The sequence below is a fragment of the Cupressus sempervirens genome, chromosome 10 (genome assembly GCF_028749045.1).
Source record: "Cupressus sempervirens isolate cs-2001-9-10 chromosome 10, ASM2874904v1, whole genome shotgun sequence".
Taxonomy (NCBI): Eukaryota; Viridiplantae; Streptophyta; class Pinopsida; order Cupressales; family Cupressaceae; genus Cupressus; species Cupressus sempervirens.
The window spans coordinates 845,103,620-845,127,008 of record NC_143127.1 but is presented as its reverse complement, the minus strand read 5'-3'; the positions used below and the strand labels follow the sequence as shown (position 1 = coordinate 845,127,008).

Here is a 23,389-nt window from a genome sequence, read left to right as displayed (position 1 = left end):
GCTAATTCATCCAACATATCCTCTATACGAGGTAAAGGAAATCGATACTTAATTGTAATCTGTAATCCTATTAATTGCTCAGTTGTCAATACACATCCTCCATGTTCCATCCTTCTTTGGGGTCAATATTGCAGCCACAATGCATGGGCTCATGCTTTCTCTAACCCAACCTTTTTCTATTAGTTCTATTGTTTGTTCAAGTCTGCATGTTGTGTTGGGTTCAGTTGGTAAGCTGCTTGATTAGGTAGAGTTGCTCCAGGGATCAAATTAATATGGTGTTGGATATGCCTTTTTGGTAGTTGACCATCAGGTAACTCATCTGGGATGACATCAGCAAATTCTTCTAGTATCTTCATTGCATTAGGCGGTACTAGGCTCTTTTGTTCTTCTCTTTTTACTACCACTGCATAACAACTTGTCACCTTCATTTCTTTGACAACATCCTTTGGAGATAACATGGTCTCACTCATCCTTAAGTGGCAAGAGAGTCACTTTAGAATATAGTAACATGGGACCCTCCCCCCCCACCCCGCCCCCCCCCCCCCCCCCCCCCCCCCCCCCCCCCACCCTTCCACCCAATGCACTGGGGACTTGGGGACTCCGTTCCCCCATCCCCAGCGGCACCACCAGATTCTACCACCTCCGTTGAGGATGGGACGACGTCGTAGTGTTAACTATTTGCTAATTTGACTATTCATGTTCAATGTTCAATGTTCCAATTCAATGCAATGTTCAAGTATTTACTCTTTTACATCTTTATATCTTATATTGCAATGCATCTTTTCATCACTAGCGTTTTCCGTACCATATGTATAGTATATACAACTCCTCGGCCCCCACTGACGTACCCCTACCATTCCCCCGCCATCCCCAAATTAAGGCCCGTTTTTCCACCTATCTTGGAAACTTGTCCCCCCGTCCCCCAGGGTGGTGTAATTATGCTTTAGAACTATCCTTCCGGAAGGTGTAAGTATTTTTCTCCCCATTATGCATTATCTTCTTGTCATATTGCCATGGCCTTCCCAACAAAATATGGCAGGCATCCATAGGAATAACATCACACCATATCTCATCCTTATAGATTTTTCCTATATAAAAATTAACCAAACATCTCTTATGAACATTGACTTCATTACCTTTCTTAAACCATGCAATACAGTAAGGATGAAGATGTTTCTCACATTGCAGATTCAATTTCTTGACCATTTCTATAGATACCATATTCTCACAACTACCCCCATCAATGATCACTTGATATGCCTTTCCACCTGAAGTGCATCTAGTTTTCAATATATTGGTTGGAAGCCACGAATCATCTAGTTCTTAATGGGGACTTCCTCCTTTTCTGGGATGATCATCGATCTCCTCTTCATGAGAGTTTCTCCTACGTTTGGCGAGACTTCTTGTTTTGCTCCTTGTATTGTGAGTTCTGTTTGAACCAGGTTCACTCTAGGTTGTCCTCCTTGATTTTTGTCTGGCATGCTATAATTTGAGCATTCAAAAGCCATATGTTCTCCACACCTGAAATGAGCAAAAGGTCTTCTTTGGTTTTCTTGGCCTCTTCTGCTGCCATAGCCATGTCCTCTCTAAAAATCCCTTCCTCTTTCTTGACTCAGAGGATCTTGTCTAGTGTCCATATATTTTTCAAACCCTTGGGAGGACTCTCCCCGACCATAATTTGAACCTCCTTGAAATGGAGTTGAGGTACCCCTCCTACCTCATCTTTTCCTCTGAATATATTGCTATTCTGTTTTTTCTTCAGCCTTTAAAGCCAATTGGTAGGCCTCCTCCATATTGTTAACACAATCATGTTCAACTCATTTTGAATGGAAAACTTTAGGCCATTCATGTATCTAGCAGCCATCTTGCTCATCAATTTCTTGATGCTTTATATGCATGGATAGTTTGTAGAACTCGTTCATGTCGTTTTGCACAAAAGACAAGTTTTGCTTCAAATTCTGGGACCTACTATACAGGGTTTATGAATAATCCAAGGGTAAGAATTTTTCCCTTAGCTTTTTCTCCATCTTGCTCCATGTTTTGATCTTTTTCTTTCTTTTTTTGGTTCATTCTTTTTGGAGGTGATCCCACCATATCATTGCATGTCCTTTTGATTTTGTGCATGCAAGCTTCATCTTTTTCTCCTCTATCATAGGCTTGCATTTAAAAACTTTCATCATCTCATTTAGCCAGTCTATCAATTCTTTTGGCTTAAGACTACCAACATAGTTTGAAACTCTAATCTTGATTGCTTCAGTTCTACCTTCTAATGCTCTGAGCACTCTATCTTCATAGCTCGATTCTTCCAACTGCTCTTCTACATTTTCTTCATTTTGATCAGCACCTCTTCGGTTTTCCCCTTCATCAGATTCATTTCCCTCCTTGTATTCCTTGATTATCATTCGTTCATTGAGCCCTCCTTGTATTTCCCTCCTTGTATTCCTTTGCATATCCAACATCAATCTTTACATCGGGGTGACACCTCGTCTTCCTCTTCCTCTCCCAGCCATCATCCTACTCTACTACCAAATGACGTACCACACCATTATTCTTCATAATAATGCATAATTTTGAGATAATCGCATAGATTACAAGAACTCAATATTTTTTGTTCATCACCAACTACTTCTACAATTCTCTACAAACTCTTAAATAACAAAAAAACTCTTAAAAGTCAAAAATCTTGGAAATTCCCCTTTTTGGCAGTTTCTTCACAAATTTCAAAATTTGCCATTGTGGGTAAATTTTTCTCCTAACTCCAGAAGGCTGATTTTTTCCCTAGAGTTACCATTTAATTAGACAAGAAGAATTGCCAACCTTTGAAATTAGAAACATAATTTGGAAGTTATTGCAAACAAAAGTTAAAAAAAGGCCGAAATAAATCTAAATGCTAATTTTGAAGGCCTGGATGATCTTTGTGGGTCTTGAAAATAAATTCTTTTGGCCAGTAATAGAGCAAAGCTTGATGTGCAGACCACCTAACTCTTCCTAATGAAGCCACCCTAAAATTTTTAGCCAAAACCCACATTCGAGTCAAGAGTTATGGCCCTCGGAAGTCCCTGCATCACACATACGAATCTATACAAATCATAATGGGAAAAAAAATTCACAGATCCATGAATTAGATTCTCGTACCCAAACCCATCCCTGAATCTGAGTTGACAACTTAGGTTGTTGATTAATGGTGGAACCCTTATCTTTGTAGCAGTTATAATTTGTTGAGTGCAAGTTCAGTGTACGGTTAGGCTAGACTCATTTGAAAAGCTTCACTTCAATCACTTTATCTTCATTGACTCACATGTTTTATGGCATTGATGTGTATAAGAGATCTGAAAATCATTCACATACCCTTGGGAGATTGCATTGTCTTTGTGTAGTTTTTCTTTTCCATGAAGTAAAAGCTTGGTTTGGTTTTACTAAGTCAGGAATAGTTTCTTGTATTGTTAGAAGTGTATTAGATTCCTAAACCCATCTCTTTTGCATTTTATTTCAAAACGCCCTTGTTAGGATCAGTTGAAGAGCTTATTTTGCTCATCGTTGTCTGACTTATATCCAACAAGATAACATCAATGCACTGAGTTATATCCAATATAAAGTTGTTAATTCTTAGTGGAAAACCTTGGGGTTTCCTTGCTTGATCACACAATTTCACATTTGTTTAGCATTTGAGGTTTCCTTGTTCAAGGAGGATAGAATATTTAGTATTCTATCCGATGTTGGTGAGTGTCACAAAACACACATCAGATGTCGCCTTTGTCCTTGCTGGCTTTAGCCTCAAGGATGCTTAGAAAAATGGATGAATTTTGTTATGAGTGTCCAAATTTGATTCTGGTATCTATGAAACACACCTCCAAAATGGTCTTCAAAACCTGATAAGAAAGTGATCTCTAAAAATGATATGCTAGGGCATCAAAGATCTAAGTGCTTCTGCTGAAACACACCCTATTGATGGGGGGGAACCCACATGTCTCTCCATGGTTTCAACCCTTAAGCAAAAAATTTGCAGCGGCAATAGAAAAATTATCATCACACAATACGAGCTCCAAGAGAACCCTAACATGTTATATAATGCCTCGCAAAAGAGTGATCTAATTTCAGCAATAGGTTCATTGCAAGCCCCATCCAATGCCCAAAATAAAACCCTTAAAAAATGAACTGATGGGCTCCTTATTATCCAATGCCTCCTTTTGTCCTCTTTTGGATATGTTTATTAAAACTCACTTAAAGTATATGCCTCTTAAGTCATTATGCTTAAAAGGTGAAATATTAAGTCTTTAGTCTAATAGTCTCTTAAGTTGCATAAACCAACATGCCCAAAACTTAAGATCACTTCAGTTACATTAAAAGACATATCCACAACTTATGATTAGAATAGAAAGGATACCAAAGATAAACAGTTACCCAGTGATGCTCCAAGTCGTCATCCTCTTGGGTAATTCAAGGAAAGGACAACCAATACATAGTTAAGACCTCATGGCTTGAGATGGGGTTTCCACAATCAACTATAAAATCTTGGGTAGAAGTTCGCAATGTTGCCAAAGTGAGTGGGGCTGTATCTTCCTGAAAAGTACCACTGTATCTTGTTTCCAAAATAAAATTCACCGCTGCCAACTGAATTGTTTGCCATAGATACTTGTAGCTATCTGTGACCAACCTGGAATTCCCTAGAAGAAGTCTTCATTGAGAGAAAGTGACTGTATAAAGGACATTGAGTTCAACTTATAACATGTACTTTACATAAACATGCTTTGATGGTTTAATCTTAATGTATTACTAGCCATCCAGAAACCTTTTGTTGGAAAGAGATTTTTGCATTTTAAAGAACTTGAGATTGCTATTGTCATTTTCCTTAATGGCCATTGACCTGTCACCACTAGTTAAATTGGTTGCTAATAGTAGTTGAAGGGGAGTTATGCTTTATGTACAATCCCTCCAGTACAGGCCCACACTATTCAATTATAGTTAGGGAAGACAATTTTCGTATATCATGTTACATAGCTCTTGGAAAGCTGCTTTTTCTTTTGCATTAACACTTGAGCTTTGGTTAGGTACTGAAAAGTGAATGACTGTTAACTATCATTATTCCAAAGATCAAACAGAGTAAGCCCGCCTTTGCCAGTGTTTTGTCTAGAAGAATGTCAAATGGCCAACTTGTCCACTAGATGAGATGAAAGACTTCATTCTTTGAACTATAGTACTTTTGAAGGAGTACGCCTATCTATATTGACTTTAAATAGGTCTGGGTAGGCAATTTTCAGTTTTTGTACTTTCACAATGCTTTCACAGATTGTGTAATGAAAGATCTCGTACTTGTGTAGGGGTCAAGATCAAGATGCTGCTCTCCGTGCAGAATCAGGTATATGCTTTTAAATTTCTTCAATAGTTAATTATTTCATGTTATATTACATTAATATCGCTGAAAACATTTTTAAAGAATTGCAAATTTTATGTTCGAATTAATTGAATTTTAGGTAAGTTGTTCTATTAGAACACCTCATTTTTAGTTATTTGCAATGCTCCCTGCTTATTTGTTCTTTTCCTTCTTGTTCAATGAATTGGAAAATCATAAAGGTAATGAGTGCGTCTCAGATGAAAATAAAGTGTATTAATTTCACTTCTTAACATCTTAACATCTATTACAATTAGAATTAGACAATATTGTTGAAATGATAATTGATAATTTGATATTAAGAAAGGAGACGAAGACTACTTTAATAGAGAATACAAGGCAATATCTCCATAACAGAAATGATCGAGAATAGCAATAGTAAAGACAGAAAGGAAACTTCCTAAAATTAACTAAGGACGAAGGACATAAAGGAAGTTTCTAAATACCAGCTAGGCTGACCATTATACCAATGTTTCAATATTTTTTTAATACCCTCCCTTAATGGTCATCCTTCTAGCTACCCTACAGTATACAACATAATCTGCAGGTTGTTTGGCCTTAAATACATAGAAGGCTGCCCCCTTCTCTTTAGAAGGCTTCGTGACTCACCCTAGTGTTGCAAAACTTCCATGTTAAGGATCTCAATATTCATTTATTTAGTTCAGTGTTATAACTCTACTTTTCACTTATCAATTTCTGTGTGTTTCAAGTTTGTAGTACGTAAAAAGTAATGTTGCAATTAGCATTAGTTTTGCTTTGTTGGGTTGGGTAGTGAGGAAACAAGGGGATGCGTCCATTGGTTTTCCCAACAACTGACAATTTTATAAGAACTTTTGAATATGGATGTACTCATGTTTTTGGTAATCAATAAAGCAATAAACATTTCCTCGCCATATTGGTATTCTAGTACTGGTAATGAATAGTATATTGGTACAATTGAATCTATGTTATATCACTCTATGTAACTTGTGTTAATAATCATTCTACATATTGGCGCGGTTGCCCAAGTCCAAACCTAGAGTTTCTCGACTAGGCAGAATGGAGTAATGGGAAGACCCTTCCTACCACATATACAAGTAATAAATAGTGATGGAGAAGAAGAGGAAATAACAAGAGAAGATTAGGTGACACAAGATTTGGTGGTAACCTAGGAAGTTTCAATCGACCAGTACATCAAAGGGAAGCCTGAGAGAGAGTGGTTCTAGAGAGCATAGTATGGGATGAGCTTCTGGTACTCTCAGTGGTGTACGATCTACTTGGAAAAATTCCTTGACAATTGGCAAGAAATTTGGTATGCGTGGAGGAAGTCAGAGTTGAAATGGAAAGAGAATGAAGAAGACAAGTGCTCTAATAGCTCACTGAAAGGACATGGGAACTGGAGGAGCGTGACAATCCAAGGGAGATAATCAGGCAGTAAAATAGTTCATGCCCCTGTATCCAAATAAATATCCCAGGCGAGTGCCAGATGAAGAAACCGAAGAAGAAGTTGCTTTGCGAACTTTGCATCTCCACCACAGGAGGGAAGACATTGCAACTTAAGGGGACTAGTGAATCACCCCTAGAGTATAAATCAAAACGAAGAAAGGTTAATTGAAAACACAATACAAGGTATAGCCAACTTGGCTATATCATGAGCACCAGGAAGAAAGGGTGGAAGAATCCTGAAACCCTTGCACGATGAAAACATTGCTAGGAACAAAGTTCTAGCCACATGGAAGGAGAATCACAAGGGGAGGGGATACTACAGGACCACGAATCTAGTATTCTAGCCCACTAGGAGGGGGCATCTTGATAGGAGGTAGCATCTCGACAGGAGGCAACATCATGGCAGGAAGAGGCATCTCAATAGGAGGGGGCATCTTGATAGGAGGGAGCATCTTGATAGGAGGGAAGAGTGGTAGGAGAATGGTGTTAGATAAACAGAAGCTCCCTAGATTTAATGGGGAGGGATTGGAGGGCCCCTCACGTTATTGTCAAACGTGTATAACTATATGTTAGGCCAATGGAGAAAATGATGCCAATGAATGGTTAATAGCATTCCTAGCCATGCTAAGAGGCATAGCTATTGATTGGTATACATACTTGGAGGCTGTGAAGAAGACCACATGGAAGGACCTTAGGGATGCCTTCGATGAGGAATTTAGGTTGCTACACGACGACGACGAGATAGTTACTAAAATTTATAATACATGGCAAGGGAAAAATGAATCTGTGAGAGCGTATAGTAGGAGACTCAAGGAATTGATAAGAAAGTTGGACAACCAACCTGCGGATGGATTGAAAAAGAGGTGGTTCATCAAAGGGCTAACCCCGTCCTTAAGAAGAAAAATGAAAATTTTACCACCATTATCCTTTGCTGATGCATACACCCTTGATATGGATATAGAAAGTGAGAACAAAATCTCCAAAGCCAAGAGACATGGAAGCGGGAGTGAAAGTTCAGAAGAGAGTGGGGATGATTCTATGACCATCCAAGCCCCGAGGAAAGATATGATGAGGCTATTGAAGTAATAGGAAGTAAGGAGGAGAAAAGAGAAGGGAGGGAACTTTGGTGCACTGATTGCGAAAAAAGGACACACAAAAGGAACATGCCTGCGCAAAGCCTTCTGTGACATCTGTCATGTGTTAGGCCACACAATCAAGGACTGTCCCTACAATCTAAAGGCACAAAATGCACAAGTATTCTTCACCCAAGGAGAACAATCCACATCGCCTTCCACCCCTCCACGAAACACAAATATATAACCCGCACCCCTCCACGAAACACAAATATATAATTGGCACTTGGAGGGTATAGAAACAATAGGCGGGAAAGCAATTGCAACAACAATAACACACCCAGGAGAGCAATCCAATATGATTCTAAAGGAAGACCTATGATTCAATGTAGGGGATGCAATGATTGGGGACATTTTGCACGTGACTGCTAGAATGATGGAGGATAGAATGGGGGAATGTTTTATAAATGGTGTGGACTAGGTAATCATGAAGATGCCAATTACCCTAGAGAAAAGGGGGTGAACATGCTCAATATTGTAGAACTAGAAAGCGGAGTATTAGCTATCACAAGAATGCAGGCGAAGAAACTTGATTATCCGGATGCAGCTGCAGAGAAAGAAAGATTTCAAGAAGCCAGAAAGGACATTAGAGATAACATGACAAAGGAAGGGGAAGCAAGTAGGGCTAACTCCCAAACATGTGACTAGCACCAAACATCATGAAACAAGTACTAGAGACCACCATCCCTGTGAAAATTGCGGATCTATTAGAAACAAAGATGCCAATTGCCCTAGACAAAAGGGGGTGAACATGCTCAATATTGTAGAACTAGAAAGCAGAGTATTAGCTATCACAAGAATGCAGGCGAAGAAACTTGATTATCCAGATGCAGCTACAGAGAAAGAAAGATTTCAAGAAGCCAGAAAGGACATTAGAGATAACATGACAAAGGAAGGGGAAGCAAGTAGGGCTAACTCCCAAACATGTGACTAGTACCAGACATCATGAAACAAGTACTGGAGACCACCATCCCTGTGAAAATTGCGGACCATCCCTGTGAAAATTGCGGATCTATTCGAAACGCTACCTCAGTTATGGGTAGCAATAACACAAGGAAAAAGTATCAAAGGACTACCCTCCAAGGAGGAGAAAGATGAAGTGCGAGTGAGAAAAGAAACCAACACCTTATTTACCATAGGAATGGGGAGGACACTCGCAGTGGTCGAAATGGAAATAATGGGATGTAAACTATCAAATACTATTGTCGTTGGAGGTTCCGGTATGAACGTCCTACTTGAGGAGTCTTGGAAGGCAATAGGGAAACCTACGCTTTGGTCACCCACATTCCAACTAGTGGGTGTAGACCAACATATGGAATTAAGCCAATAGGAACTTTGATGGGGAAAAAGGTAGTAATTGGTATACAATAGTCCCTCCTGGACATTGTGGTGATTACCCTCGAGAAGAAAGGATATGATGTGTTTGGGGAGAGGATGGCTAGTTACCCTATCCATAGAGGTAGATAGGAGAAAGTACACAATAGATCTAAGGAACCAGTTTGTAAGTCAGGATGCGGCCTTTGATTTAGAGGCAGAGGGAGAAGGAGTGGAACCAGATGAGGGAGTCAATTGACTTCGAGAGTGCTCAAAAGATGAAACAAGCTCTGGTGACTATGAAGTATTCCAGCTAGAATGTAATATGTTGCAAATCCAATAAGCGAAATCAAAAGAAAGGTACCTGGAAGGATATAAGGAATACAAGGAGGGTACGACAACTCGGAATAATAAAGCATCACATATATTTGAGAAGAAAGTAGAATACAAGGGGGCTAAGTTGCAGATAATAAACCTAGGTGAGAAGGACCAACCCAAGAAGATTTTCATAGGGGATGACTGGGATCCAGTGTTGAAGGTGGAAACTTTTAAAATTTTCCTGGAATATAAGGATGTCTTTGCATGGATGTACAAGGACTTGAAAGGAGTGCCCAATAATTGTGTGGCCATCAGATACCACTGATACCAGAAGCAAGACCAATGTGCAAACGACCATACCTAATGAATAAAAACTATGCAGCCAAGGTCCAAGAAGAAATCACAAAAATGCTTGAGGCTGGGATAATATTCAAAGTACAAACTAGTGAGTGTGTATCACCTATAGTCATATCACTGAAGAAGGTTAGGAATCAAATTCAGATGTGTCGACTTCAGATGCTTAAATGCGGTCATTATAAAAGATCCTTTCCCTCTTTTTGATAGTATCCTAGAAGAGGTGGCCAACCATGAAATGTACTCCTTCATGGACGGTTTTTCAGGTTATAACCAAATCAACATTGCTGAGGATAAGCTGAAAACCACATTTGTAGTTGAAGATGGGGGTGTGCTTATAACAGGATGTTTGGGCTATGCAATGCACTGATCACCTTTCAAAGGATCATATTGCATATCTTCGACGGTATGTCTGTAGGGAATTTCAAAGCCTTCTTGGATGACTGGTTAGTTTACTGTAGAAAGGAGCACCACCTTAAGGTCATTGGTAAATGCATGGATTGATGTCAAAGGGCAAGGCTGGCCTTAAATCCGAAGAAATGCAGATTTATGGTTCCACAGGGTAGACTCCTGGGCCATATAGTACGTAAGGAAGGGATGAAAATAGATCTCGACAAGATCAGGGTCATTCTATATATGGAAGCTCCATCAGATGTAAGTGGTGTTAAGTCCTTGGGGCATGTAGGATACTACAGGAGATATATAAAAGGATTTTCTAAAGTATCTCTACCTTTAGAAATCCAACCAAAAAAGGACGGTTTTGTTGGGGGAAGGAATAAGAGGAGGCTTTTCAAGAGTTAAAGAAGAAACTAGTGGGTGCTTTGATTTTTATATACCTTGACTAGAATAGAGAATTCCACATCCATGTGGACGCATCTAATTATGCAATAGGCATCACAGTAGCACAAACTAGGAAGGAAGGACTAGACCATCTAGTGTACTTTGCAATTAGGTTGCTATCAATGGTAGAGTGGAACTATAGCACCACCAAAAGGGAAGCTTTAGGTATGGTCTATGTAGTACAAAATTTATTCATTACTTTATTAGCTACTCCTTTTACATCTTTTGTTGATCATCAAGCACTCATGTATCTGGTGAACAAGCCTATGATTGAAGGGAGAGTGAGCAAGTGGCTAATCCTTCTGCAAGAATTTACTTTTAAAATCACAGTCCGACGAGGGAAAAGTCATATAGTTGCAGATCAGTCATCAAGAATCAAGTCAGGAGAAGCCCCAGGAAGTGGAGTGAACAAAGATTTCCCAGATAGCCACTTATTTCAAATTGTTGTACTACCTCAGTGGTACGAAGTGATCAAGCAGTACTTGTCATCTACTGCCTTTCCAAGGGAAGTGCCAGTGACTAAGATGAGAAAAATTGCACTCAAGAGCAGGACATTCCAGTTGATTGAGGGGATGTTTTATAAGATGGGGTCAAATGGAGTATTAAGGGGATGCATCATAGAGGAAGAAATTTCGGGAGTTCTAAGGGAGTCCCACGAAGGGCTCATAGGAGGCCATATGGGACTTGATGCTACAACTTGAAAGGTATTATTGACAAGAGTATGGTGGCCCACACTGTGTGAGGATGCTCAAGAATGGGTTTTGAGTTGTGATACATGCCAAAGGGTAGGCAAACCCCTAAAAAGAGATTTTATCTCGTTGTTTCCATCACAGCCACAAGAACTATTTGAACATTGGGGTTGGACTTTGTATGGCCTTTTCCTATTAGTAGTAACCATAGATGCAAATACATAGTGTTGGCAATAGAATATCTTAAAAAATGGGCGGAGGTACAGGCACTCCTGGATAACATAACTCTCAGTACGGCCAAATTTCTTTACGAGTAGATAGTAACTAAATTCAGTATTCCACTACAGTTGACAAGTAACAGAGGAGTATAGTTTGTCAGTCACACAATCAGAGCAATGACAAGTGAGTACAATTTTTTTCATTCTTTTTCTCGTCCATACTATACAAGGGAAAATGGTCAAGAAAAATTGACAAATAAAATATTGGTGACAATTTTGTAGGCTTTTGAAGATGAAAAAAGGAGATTGGGAGGAAAGACTTCCAGTGGTCATGTGGGCATATAGGACTACCTACAAGGTCACCACTAGGTGAACCTCCTTTCATCTGATGTACGAACAAGAAGCAGTAATGCCAATGGATTATACAATACCTATCCTAAGAATAGCAATTCAATATAGGCTATAAGATTAAGAGAGTTTAAGGGAAAGACTCAACGCTTTAATAAAACTTGATGAGAGAAGAATGCTAGCTGAATGGGTGACGGAAGTGGCACAAAGGAGGCGAAAATTTTGGCATGATAAGTATTTGAAGACAATGAATTTTAGACCTTGATAGATGGTGTACTCAAGTATAATGGTAAGAATGAAATAAAGCCTGGCAAGTTTAAAATACATTGGTTGGGGCCATACAAAGTGGTAAAAGTAGAGGAAAATGGTGCAATAAGCAACCTTAGATAATAATGTCCTAAAAGACCTCGTTAATGAGTCTAATTGAAACCCTATAAGAAAAGGAGGAGTCATTTCTTGTCTATTCCTTAGCAATAAAAAGAGGAGGAGATGAAATAATAAGAAAAGTGGGAAGTGAGGAGGTAATAAATATAAAATGAGGCTTCATGGAAGCGATAGAGGAAATTTTAAGAGAGAAATAACAAAACAAAACCTAATGTCATCCTTGTCTACAAAATAAGATGATGCCCCCCACATAATATTTTGCTGGCTAGGGAGAAAGGGCAAGTTTAAAATACGTTGGTTGGGGCCATACAAAGTGGTAAGAGTAAAGGAAAATGGTTCAACAAGCTTGTCAACTTTAGGTAATAATCTCCTAAAAGACCTTGATAATGTCATCCTTGTCTACAAAATAAGATGATGCCCCCTACATATAATATTCTGTTGGCTAGGGAGAAAGGGCATTGGAGTTATAGCTGCACGGAAAGAGCGGGGCCAAGGAGCACGAGGACATGGCAAGGCAGTCTTAATTGACGTAGTTGGACAAAGTAGAACAAGTGTATGCCTAGCAAGGAAGAGGGGAGTTGGCGTACAAAGTGCAACTTGTGTACTACTCTGGGAAGAAACTCATGGCGTATGCGTTTGAGTTGGAGAGCGGATTTATGATGTACAAGTAGAGGCAACCAAATTCAGGGTATAGGGGGGAGCCAAAAAAATTGGTGTACGCAGGGGTGGACAAGGAGATAAGGTCATCGTCTTCAGACAAAGCAAGAAGGGGGCAGCCATACAAGCCGCACACTTACAAGACCAAGGAGAAGGGGAGGCAGACATATGACCCACTTGGATGCAAGGGGAATTAGTCATATGGCCCATTGGGGTACACATGCGATCATTGCAGGTAACTGAACAAAGTGCACGAGTACATGCATAATCTTACAAGAATGCAGGGATTCCAAAGTCAATCATAACAAGACATGAAGGCTAGGAATTAACTGGAGCACAGAGATCAATAAAGCCACAAGGAAAGCAGTTCACGACCCAATAAAAATAAGTGTTGGGCCTGTTGGCAATTCAAGCAAAGGGAAGATTATCAATTCAAAGAAGCAAAAATCAGTCTTATAGGCACAAAAGGGATTGTAGAAGATGTCAAGTAAAAAGAACAAAGGGAACATTGCAGAGAAGATGATTGCTGCTAACATCACGTTTGAAAGTGTAGTGGCAAGTGAATGGCGCACTTGGTGGGAAAATGTCGAAGAAAACCACATGCTGAAGGAAGCGCTACGCAAAGTAGAGGTAGATAAAGTAATATTCATGCCTATTTTTGATTTGAAAGTATTTGAAGCTATATTGTGAACCATGGTGGCTGGTTATGATAAGGAAAATTAAATCAATAATCTAGTACGCGTAGAAAACTTTGACAATTTCCAAAATTGCTAAAGAGATAAATAATGTCTTTGGGATTCCTAATTGAGGACAAGAGCTCACAAAAGCCTTAATTACAATACAGGAAAAAAAAGTGGTTGAGGCTAATATACAGAGATGATCTTACAAAACAAGATTGGGAGAGCATTATCAACAACAAGAATAGGCGGGCCTTAAATAAAATCTTCATAGCTAATGAGGAATGACAATGTCTTGTAGACTTAGTGTAGAGTAAACTTATTGTTGGAAGCCGCACATCCGACATTGCACTATGGATGTTACCTATAATAGATAGATTGAATAAAAGAAGGGTGTATAATTGGGCTCCGTTTCTTTCGAAAAGGCTACATGAATTCATGGGGTTGAAGCATAAAGCATTCTATATACCACATCATGCAATTGCCCTCTTCTTAGAAGCAGTCTGAACACAGGTGGCCACATAGGGGAACATTAGTGCCAACAAATAGGGTGGAGCCTTACAAACTAGCCATGACCTATTGGATTCACATGGACACTTTTGGAGTAGGCCAAGATAGGGAGAGCCATGGTGAAAGAAACTAAAACAGATTGTAAAGAAAGCATCTATGGAGACCTCGAGTTAGGAAGAGGATAGTTTAGGGGAGGAGATTAGTGCAGACACACTGTTTGACTCGCAGGATGAAGAAATTCGGCTAATTCATTTGAAGGGTACACATGGAAAGGTTACTTTTCTACCGATAGGAGGGCCACTACCAAGAGAGGTGCTGGAAGGTGCCCAGATTCACCAAAGGCGAGAAGGGGAAGCCTTCTATATGGAGGAGGTTTGTCGATCAAGGGAAGCCATTCATATAAAGGATGTTCGTATATTTGGAGAGGTGATCCGTACGGAGGATGTTCGTACATCAAGAGAAGCCATTGGTACGGATGCAATCCGTATGGATGCCACCTTTACTCATAATACCCATAGTGTTCAAGCTGCATGGAAGGGAAAGGTAGACATGAGGTTCCTCAGTGGAGGGCAACGAATCTTTAACTGCTAGGTGTAGCAAATTTGGTTCCTACAAACTAGAATTCATACTAAGCTGATAGATCTCAAGTGCCAGAAAATGTGTGGGCACAAAGTACGATTGCAAACACCACAAGGTATATAAATAACACATCCTATTGCCTTGGTAGTATGGTCTAAGGGACAATTGGATACTTGGAATGAACAGCAAGGGAAGAGCCCAAAACTCAAGATTATCGATATACCAGTGGAGGATACACGGGTTGAAGACACAGTGTCAGGAGGCAGATAAACAACTTGAAGTGGAGGCAATGGTACTTCCAGCCTTGAGGGTAGAAGAGGAAGACACAACAAAAATACAAAGTGAGCGAGTGGGACCTTTAGAGATATTCTCATTAGAGGGCAAAGAAAAGAAATTCATCACAGAGTTACAAAATTTGGAACATACCACTAGGGAGATTATGAAGCTAGCTAAAAATCAGAATTTGGGGGCCATAGTTAGAGTAGTGAATCCTTGGTAGCATTCACGAAGAAGGATTGCCATACAAATTGGTGGTTATTGGAGCAGGGTGGTTACAAATAGGATGAAATAGCTACAAAATGGAACCATCTAAACGTAGCCGTTTGTTTTGGACTTCATAGTGATTTCGTTGAAGAAGGGGCATGATGCCATTCTTGTTAGAGGATGGCTGGTGACAGCAAGGGTAAACCATATTTGGAAGAAGAATACCTTCTTGATGGAATGTGGCAGAAGGAAATTTGTGATCGACCTCTGTACACAAACGGCGAGGGAGGAGATAGCCTTGTCTTTGGAGTCCAAGTCAAACAAAGAATGTGGTGGAATAGATGAAGGGAGAAACCAAATGGAACCAAACCAAAAGTGCATGCTAGATGAATTGCTCAAAGGACGACTTAAGCTTGATGAATAAACTCTTACATTAGTAGGTGGATGACTATGAGTTTTTTAATAGCTTCATGTTGGGCATCAAGGAAATAGACCAAGGTGCACAGAAGGATGTGTTTTCACCAGAATTTAGAGAATACAAGGTGAAGCTCGTGTAAATAAAAGCCTTGCTCACAAATTTGATTCCGAAAGGCCAATCAAGTATGAAGAACCATCCATATGGGTTACTAACCTCGGGGGCGAGGAGAACCTACGCAAGGGTGATGATTGGGATCCTGTTTTGAAGGCGACAACATTCAAAATCTTCATGGAATAGAAGGACGTGTTTGCCTAGACTTATAAGGACCTTAAGGGTGTGTCACCAGAGATTTGCGTACACCGCATAACTCTGGTACCTAGAGCAATACCTATGTGAAAAAGATCGTACAAAATGAATAGAAATTATGCAGCTAGAGTCGATGAAGAGATCCAATGCATGCTCGAGGCAGAGATCATAGTTAAGGATTAGACAAGTGAATGGATCTCACCCATTGTAATATTATTAAAGGATCCCTTCCCTATCCCGTTCACAAACATAGTACTGGAAGAGGTTGCTGGCCACGAGATGTATTCTTTCATGAACAATTTCTTTGGTTATAACCAGAATCAATTGCAGAGGAAGATAAGTTGAAAACCACGTTCGTGGTAGAAGACAAAGTCTATGCATTTAACTGGATGCCCTTCAGATTATGCAATGTACTAGTAACCTTCTAGAGAATAATTCTTCATATCTTTGATAAAATATTTGTGGGGAGCTTTCGAGCTTTTTTGGATGATTGGTCAATTTTCAGTAGGCAAGACATCATTTGGCGACACTGGGACTATATGTAAAGGTGTTGATAGGCCAGGTTAGCACTTAACTTGAAGCAGTGCACTTATTACGAGATGTATTCATTCATGGACGGTTTCTTTGGTCATAACTAGATATCAATTGTAGACAAAGATAAGTTGAAAACCACATTTGTGGTAGAGGACAAAGTCTATGCATTTAACCGGATGCCCTTTGGATTATGCAATGCACCAGCAACCTTCTAGAGAATAATTCTCCACATCTTTGATAAAATGTTGGTGGGGAGCTTCCAAGCATTTCTGGATGATTGGTCAATTTTCAACAGGCAAGACAAACATTTGGCAACACTAGAGAGTGTATGGAAGCTGTCAATGGGCCAAGTTAGCACATAACTTGAAGAAGTACAGATGCATGGTCCCTCAGGGCAAGCTTTTGGGGCACATTGTTTCCAAGACGGGAGTAAAGACCGATCCGGACAAGGTACGGGTGATAGTTGAGATGGAGGCATCGACTAATATCTGTGAAGTTAAGTCCTTCCTAGGGCACATTGGCTATTGATGCAGTGCAAGGCAGGAGAATCCCCAAAGGAGATGTCCTAGCCCCCAACAATAACCACACAGCGGAAACACAACACAAGATAACAACAATACAAGATCTGATACCAAATCACAACTCTTTATTTATAAAATAACTGTTTACATGCAATATGCTCGGTCATAAGGCCTTTCAGGTGACGGCCAAATGAAACAACAATAACAGTTTTGCAAGATCCCTCAAAGTCAACAATCTGGTAGAAACCTCCAAGATCTCAACTTTTGCTCGCAAGCCACCAAGCAACCTCCTTGTTCCTAAGACGTAGCCACTATCTCCTTAATCCAAACTCGCAACTCCACCACAATCTTGCTGTAAACTGCCTCACATTCGGCGCTCTGGCCATAGACTTAGGAAGACTCACCCTTCAGTTGCTCTCTAGACTCACTCCTCCGAAATGAATGAATCATTCCATGAATGAATGACTCAAAGACTCCACAGGACCTCCTACTTATACCCAACTAAGCCACAAGTCGGCCTAGCAACTACAAATTAAATAAACCCCTTGCATTAAATGCATATTTAAGCCACAAGTCAGCTCACAACAAATGTTAAATACAAAAATGTTAACCCTTGCATTAACCTGCAGTTACTACGCGATAACCACACAAAATACTTAGGACAAGCCCCAAGTTTACAATATAGATTTAAATGCACATAAGAGAGATGACCAAGACCACAAATAGGTCCACACAAACTCCTAGATCGATCCACAACACGATCACATGCTACATGCATTAAATGCACGAAGAACTCTAGTCGACACCAACAGACTGCCGAGTGACAACAAACTCCCAAGCATCGCCGAGTAACCAACACATGCCGAGCAACCAACACATGCCGAGCACAATAGGGAGTGCCGAGCTCCTAGATTGTGCCGAGCTCCAAGACCATGCCGAGCTCTATAGACCATGCCGAGCTTCCAGTGCATGCCGAGCACTAGTCCTTCGACCGAGTACCAGTCCAAGCACCCTCCAAAGAAACTACCAAGCCTCCTCCCATGAACTCCAAAGTAGTCACCGAGCAAACCCAAAATGCTCCTGCATCAGCTAGTACAGATGATTCATAAAGAATTTCGCCCAAGTTTCCTTTTGCTTTGATAGGCTAACAAGAAAAGGGGAACCCTATGTTTGGGGTTACAAAGCAAGGGACTTCTTTTGGTGAATTGAAGACCAGGCTGCTAGGTGCACCTATCCTGGTGTATCCCAATAGGGATAAGGAATTTCACGTGAATGTGGACATGTCCAATTTTGCAATAGGTGCAACTCTTGCACATACGGGTGATCACGACTTGGATCATCCTATCTACTTTGCTAGCAGACTATTGTCTAGGGCTGAGAAGAACTACAACACGACGAAGCGGGAAGCTCTAGGAATGGTATATGCAATGCAAAAGTTCAGACTATCTGTTGGCGACGCTATTAATGTTTTACGTGGACCACTAGGCATTGATGTACCTAGTGAATAAACCTATCATACAAGGGAGGGTGAGCAGATGTGTTCTACTACTCCAAGAGTTTCACTTTCACCATTGTTGTAAGGCTTGGGAAGAGCCATGTCATTGCATGCCAACTTTCTCGAATTAAGTCGAGATAGCCATCAGAAGGAATCAATGATGACTTGCCTAATGCACATCTATTTCATATTGCCATTCTTCCATAGTGGTACAAAAGTATTGGTGAAAATCTATCAACTTCACAATTTTCAAGGGAGATGTCGCCAGGGGAGTGACGAAAACTTGTACTGAGAAGTAGAATGTTCCAATTGATCAATGGACTTTTGTTTAAGATGGGCCTAGACCAAGTGTTGCAAAGATGTGTGGTGGAGGAAAAAGTGCACGATGTCTTGCAGGAAGCCCATGAACGTTCGATAGGGGGACATATAGGACTAGACTTGACAACGTGGAAAGTCTTCCTGGCAGGACTATGGTTGCCTATGTTGTACAGTGATGTCAAGGAGTGGGTGGTCAGTTGTGACACTTGCCAGCAAGTAGGTAAACCATTAAAGCTAGATTTTATGCTGCTCAACCCCTCACAAGCCCAAGAATTGTTTGAGCAATGGAGCCTAGACTTTGTGGGACGACTGAAGGTGTGCAAGGCTCAGAGGGGTCGGTATGTGGTGGTAGCAAAAAAGTACCTGATCAAGTGGGTAGAAGGATGGGCATTGTTAAACAACTTGGCCTTAAGTATGGAAAAATTTATTTACAAGTAGATCATCACTTGTTATGGCATCCCTATCCAATTAACTAGTGATAGGGGAGGTCACTTTGTCAACCATGTAATTCAATTGCTCACAAGCAAGTTTAAAATTTTTCATTCCCTATCAAGTCTGTTCTACCCACGAGCCAGTGACTTGGGGGAGGCAACGAACAAGATCTTGGTATCAGTGATACATAAGTTGTGAAGAGGAGAGCTAGCTGACTAGGAAGAAAAGTTGTTGACAACATTATGGGCTCATTGTATGATGTTTAAGGTGATAATCTGGCATACACTGTTTCAATTAATGTTCGGACAGGAAGCCATAGGAGCCTCAGGTCCAATTAGAGGTGATTGGATTAGATGCCATAGTGACAGTTGATGCCACTCTATTGGCTGATCCGGCGAGAAGTAGTATGGGTGTGATTGAGCAAATTGGAGAACATTCCACAACACCTAGACATGAACGTCCAATGATGGGGTGTGTAAGTGATTATCTATTTTAGCGGTTTCAGGTTGCATTGGTGACTCGAGAACCTTTCATCCAGCCTTTGATGTGAGAAGACAACCAACTTGATGCAATGATGTTGGATAGTGCACCACAAGGAGAGGTAGTGACATAGAGCTTGAGGGTACAGGGGGCGGAGGGCATACGACACCTGTGATGGTAGTAGATGTAGTGGAGGGTGGATGTCCTCCAAGAGTGATGGTAGAGGCCAGGGTACAAATGACAGAGGAAGAGCCAACACATAATATATTCGACAAGGATGTAGAGGCATACCTTGCCACTCTAACTGTTGTGGTTGATGAGGCTGGTAAATTGTGCAGAGTGTGTTTGCAATGCGGCATGAGGAGGAGACTAGGATAGCCAAAGAGAGATCTCGGGAGGAGATAACGAACCAACTAGCCACTGAGCAGACAACTTGGACAAAGGAGCGCGAGCACTCATGGCACAGTGAGAGGCAACCAGAAAGGGTAAGAGTATGGTAGAGACATAGCTGGTAGAGGTTACAAAGTAGAAGTGTGTAGTTGAGACACAACTGGCATAGGTTAGAAAGGAGAAGTGTGTAGTTGAGACACACTTAGCTGAAGCCAAGTAGAAAGGAGCCTGAACTATAGGATGCTGCATTAATGTTAAAGAAGGTAGTCGAGGCAAACTCTCAGGCACAGGCAGATTTGTATATCTACACCCAACAGGTCTACTAGCTATAGAAGAAGTTAAACCTTGTCGCATCCTAGCTAGCTCCAAGTATGCTCCCTTCCACTTCATCTTAGCTTGTTTTCTTTTATGTTATGTATTGAGAATTGTCTCCATTTTGTGTTCGTCGTCAAGAAGCAATTTAATTTTTTTGGTGGAAGATGATGTTGCCGGTAATATTTGTAAAGTCTTTCTGGAATAGTTAATAATTAATTGTGTTTAGTAGTGTCCATTATCGAAGGAAGTTAGAATGCGATGATTGAGTCATGACAGTTCAGATACTATATGTACATTCTCCTTAACAGGAATAGAGATCATCAGAACTCTTGAGAGCATTGCCAAATAATATTAATGGAATGAGTAGTATGGTTTCTTGAAACATTGTGTTATCTTATTTTTGTGTTATGCTTCATTAACGAGTTTACTCGTGATGGTAAACAATATTCTCCAAAGCAATAGTAGTACAAAAATGGAAATTCAACCAAATAATGAAATCACTATACCTTAGTAGTGATTCAATACACTCACTAGCTTCAAACCCTTTTTCTTCAGCAAGGGCAGACAAATTAACCTCAAAAAACTCTTCGCAAGCAACAAAAGCAAATTAGATAATCAAATGCTTTTTCCTTCACAATGAGCTCATATTTATAATCCCCCATAGGCACTTGTTTCCCAAACAAAACTCCAGTTAAGAAGCTTCACCAACACAACATCACTTTCTAACATATAATAATAAATAAGTACCATTATAATAATATAAACTTTAATGATTAATTAATAAATATGAGCTCACGCAATAAATAGCCCCAACTACTGCAGGTGATGATCAACTGTTAGTGCCACCATCTGCATTGCCAAATATGACAAATGCCTAAATTAGACTTACCAAATATAGTAAATCCACAACTGAGACCCTCAAATCACACTGTCAGCTCGCAAGGGTCGCTATGGTGAATTCACTCAATCAGTTGCAAAGATGCGTTGAAAATGTTGACATTACAAAGGATGTTAGAGCTGGTCAAACTTGTTTTCACTGTTCTTGAAGAAATATGTGGTCAAGGAAAATGTATTATGGCATCGAGATATTTGAAATGAATGTGGCAAATGAGTGCCAAGGATTAAAGTCGAATGGATGGCAAGGATTAAGTGACAAATGTGATGTTCTTATTTAGAGCTGTTCTTAGTATTGTTGGGACATGAAGTTGGATGAATTCAGTTGAGAAATTTTGGCATGTTAGGGTTGTCATTGAAATATTGAGCAAAGCTAGAGCTAAGAGTAGAGTTAGAGAGCAAAGAACATATTGGATTTGACAGGCAAGGAGTGCTACATCTAGATCACACAACTTCTTGTTCCCTAATAGTTGCAGCAAGGGAAATCCCTTAATTGGGCGGTCCTTAACCCATTTGTTTGAGTAAATCCTTTTGTTTGAGTAAATCCTTTAACAAATTGGACTGTTAGAAGGAGTTCTAGAATCCTCTAGCGAGGTAGATCCTAATAGATCTCATTGTACTCCTAATAGTGTACTAATCACTTCTAACAAGGTGAACCCTCAGAAAGGGTATTTGTAGCTCCAAATGGGGCAAGCCTATTTACTGCAGTGAGGGGCTTATGGTACCATCCCCACTGTGGTTTTCTCTCTCTAGCTGAGGGCTTCCTCATATAAAATCATTGTATCGTGTGTGATGACTATGGGAACGTTTGATGTCATTTACTTTTATTGCATTATATCAGTTACCTGTTATATGTTATGGAACTTGTTGTTAAGGTTAGTTGATTTAGAGGTTGAATTGGTAGGCTACTTGTTTGTGTTGATTCTCGTTCCCCAATACTCATAAATACCAACATTATCCTCATAGTGCTGCTTTGTCTTCATATAGACCAATTATTCATGATCATCATATTGCAAAATGCAACTCTTTCTTTTAGAAGCCACCTCAAGATGATTAAGTTAGATGCAAAATGTGTTTTAACAACTAGTAATAGAAACTAGATCAAAAAAATACAATTAAATAGAGAAACTTTTAAAAAGGATACACATTACACAATCAAATTATGAAAATCAGAAAATATAAAAATACGAATTGAAATTTTTTTCAATTTAACAACTACTTCAAGTTCAAGTACCTTGAATAGCTTGAAGTTTGAAATTTCATTGGAAATTTTGAGATTGTAATGTAGAAAGGAATAGTTCATATTATTAGGTGGTAGACCATTTGTGTGGATTATTTGGAAGAGGAATCAAGAAATGTCCTAAGAAAAAAGATGCTCCTGTATTGGGATTGTAATGTAGAAAGGAATAGTTCATATTATCAGGTGGTAGACCATTTGTGTGGACTATTTGGAAGAGGAATCAACATGCTTCAACGAAATGATATAGTTTGAAGAATAGTTTGAGAATAGCTTCAACGAAATCCCTTATCTCTTGGAGAATGTCAACATGCTTTCACAAGGAGAATCACAATTTGGATATATTCTTTGTTGTTCATGGTTGCCTATGGAGGAAGAGGTAGATGCCATTATAGTTTCTATGGCAAGAAATATTATACACATTCAAAATAAAAACAAGAGAATGGAAAAATTTAGGTAGATTATGGACGATTAAAGAGAAATGGAAAAAAATGAAAAACTTAAACAAAAATAAATAATATGAAAACAAACTTAGGAGTCTTTAACATAATAAAAGCTTCTAAAGGAGTAGGAATGAAGCATAGACACTTGGTCAAGCTTCACAAATCAATCTTTCGACTCCCTCTTGCTCAACCACCCATTTGTTCCACCTCAAGAGAAAATGATCTATTTGCACACCAAATGAGACATAAAACCATTATGTCATATTAAAACCACTCTATAGGGTTACG

The 23,389-nt window shown here is 39.8% G+C and overlaps 1 protein-coding gene across 4 annotated transcripts in view; it reads left to right on the top strand.

Annotated features, from left to right (window-relative positions):
• The window catches only part of LOC149536634 (RNase L inhibitor protein-like protein), a 220,466-nt gene that overhangs the window by 43,727 nt on the left and 153,350 nt on the right, over positions 1-23,389 (top strand). For all 4 annotated transcript variants that reach the window (XM_089807766.1, XM_089807765.1, XM_089807764.1 and 1 more), the window contains exon 3: positions 5,319-5,356. In XM_089807766.1, the coding sequence (XP_089663892.1) occupies positions 5,319-5,356 (38 nt within the window). The remainder of the gene's footprint in view (positions 1-5,318; positions 5,357-23,389) is intronic.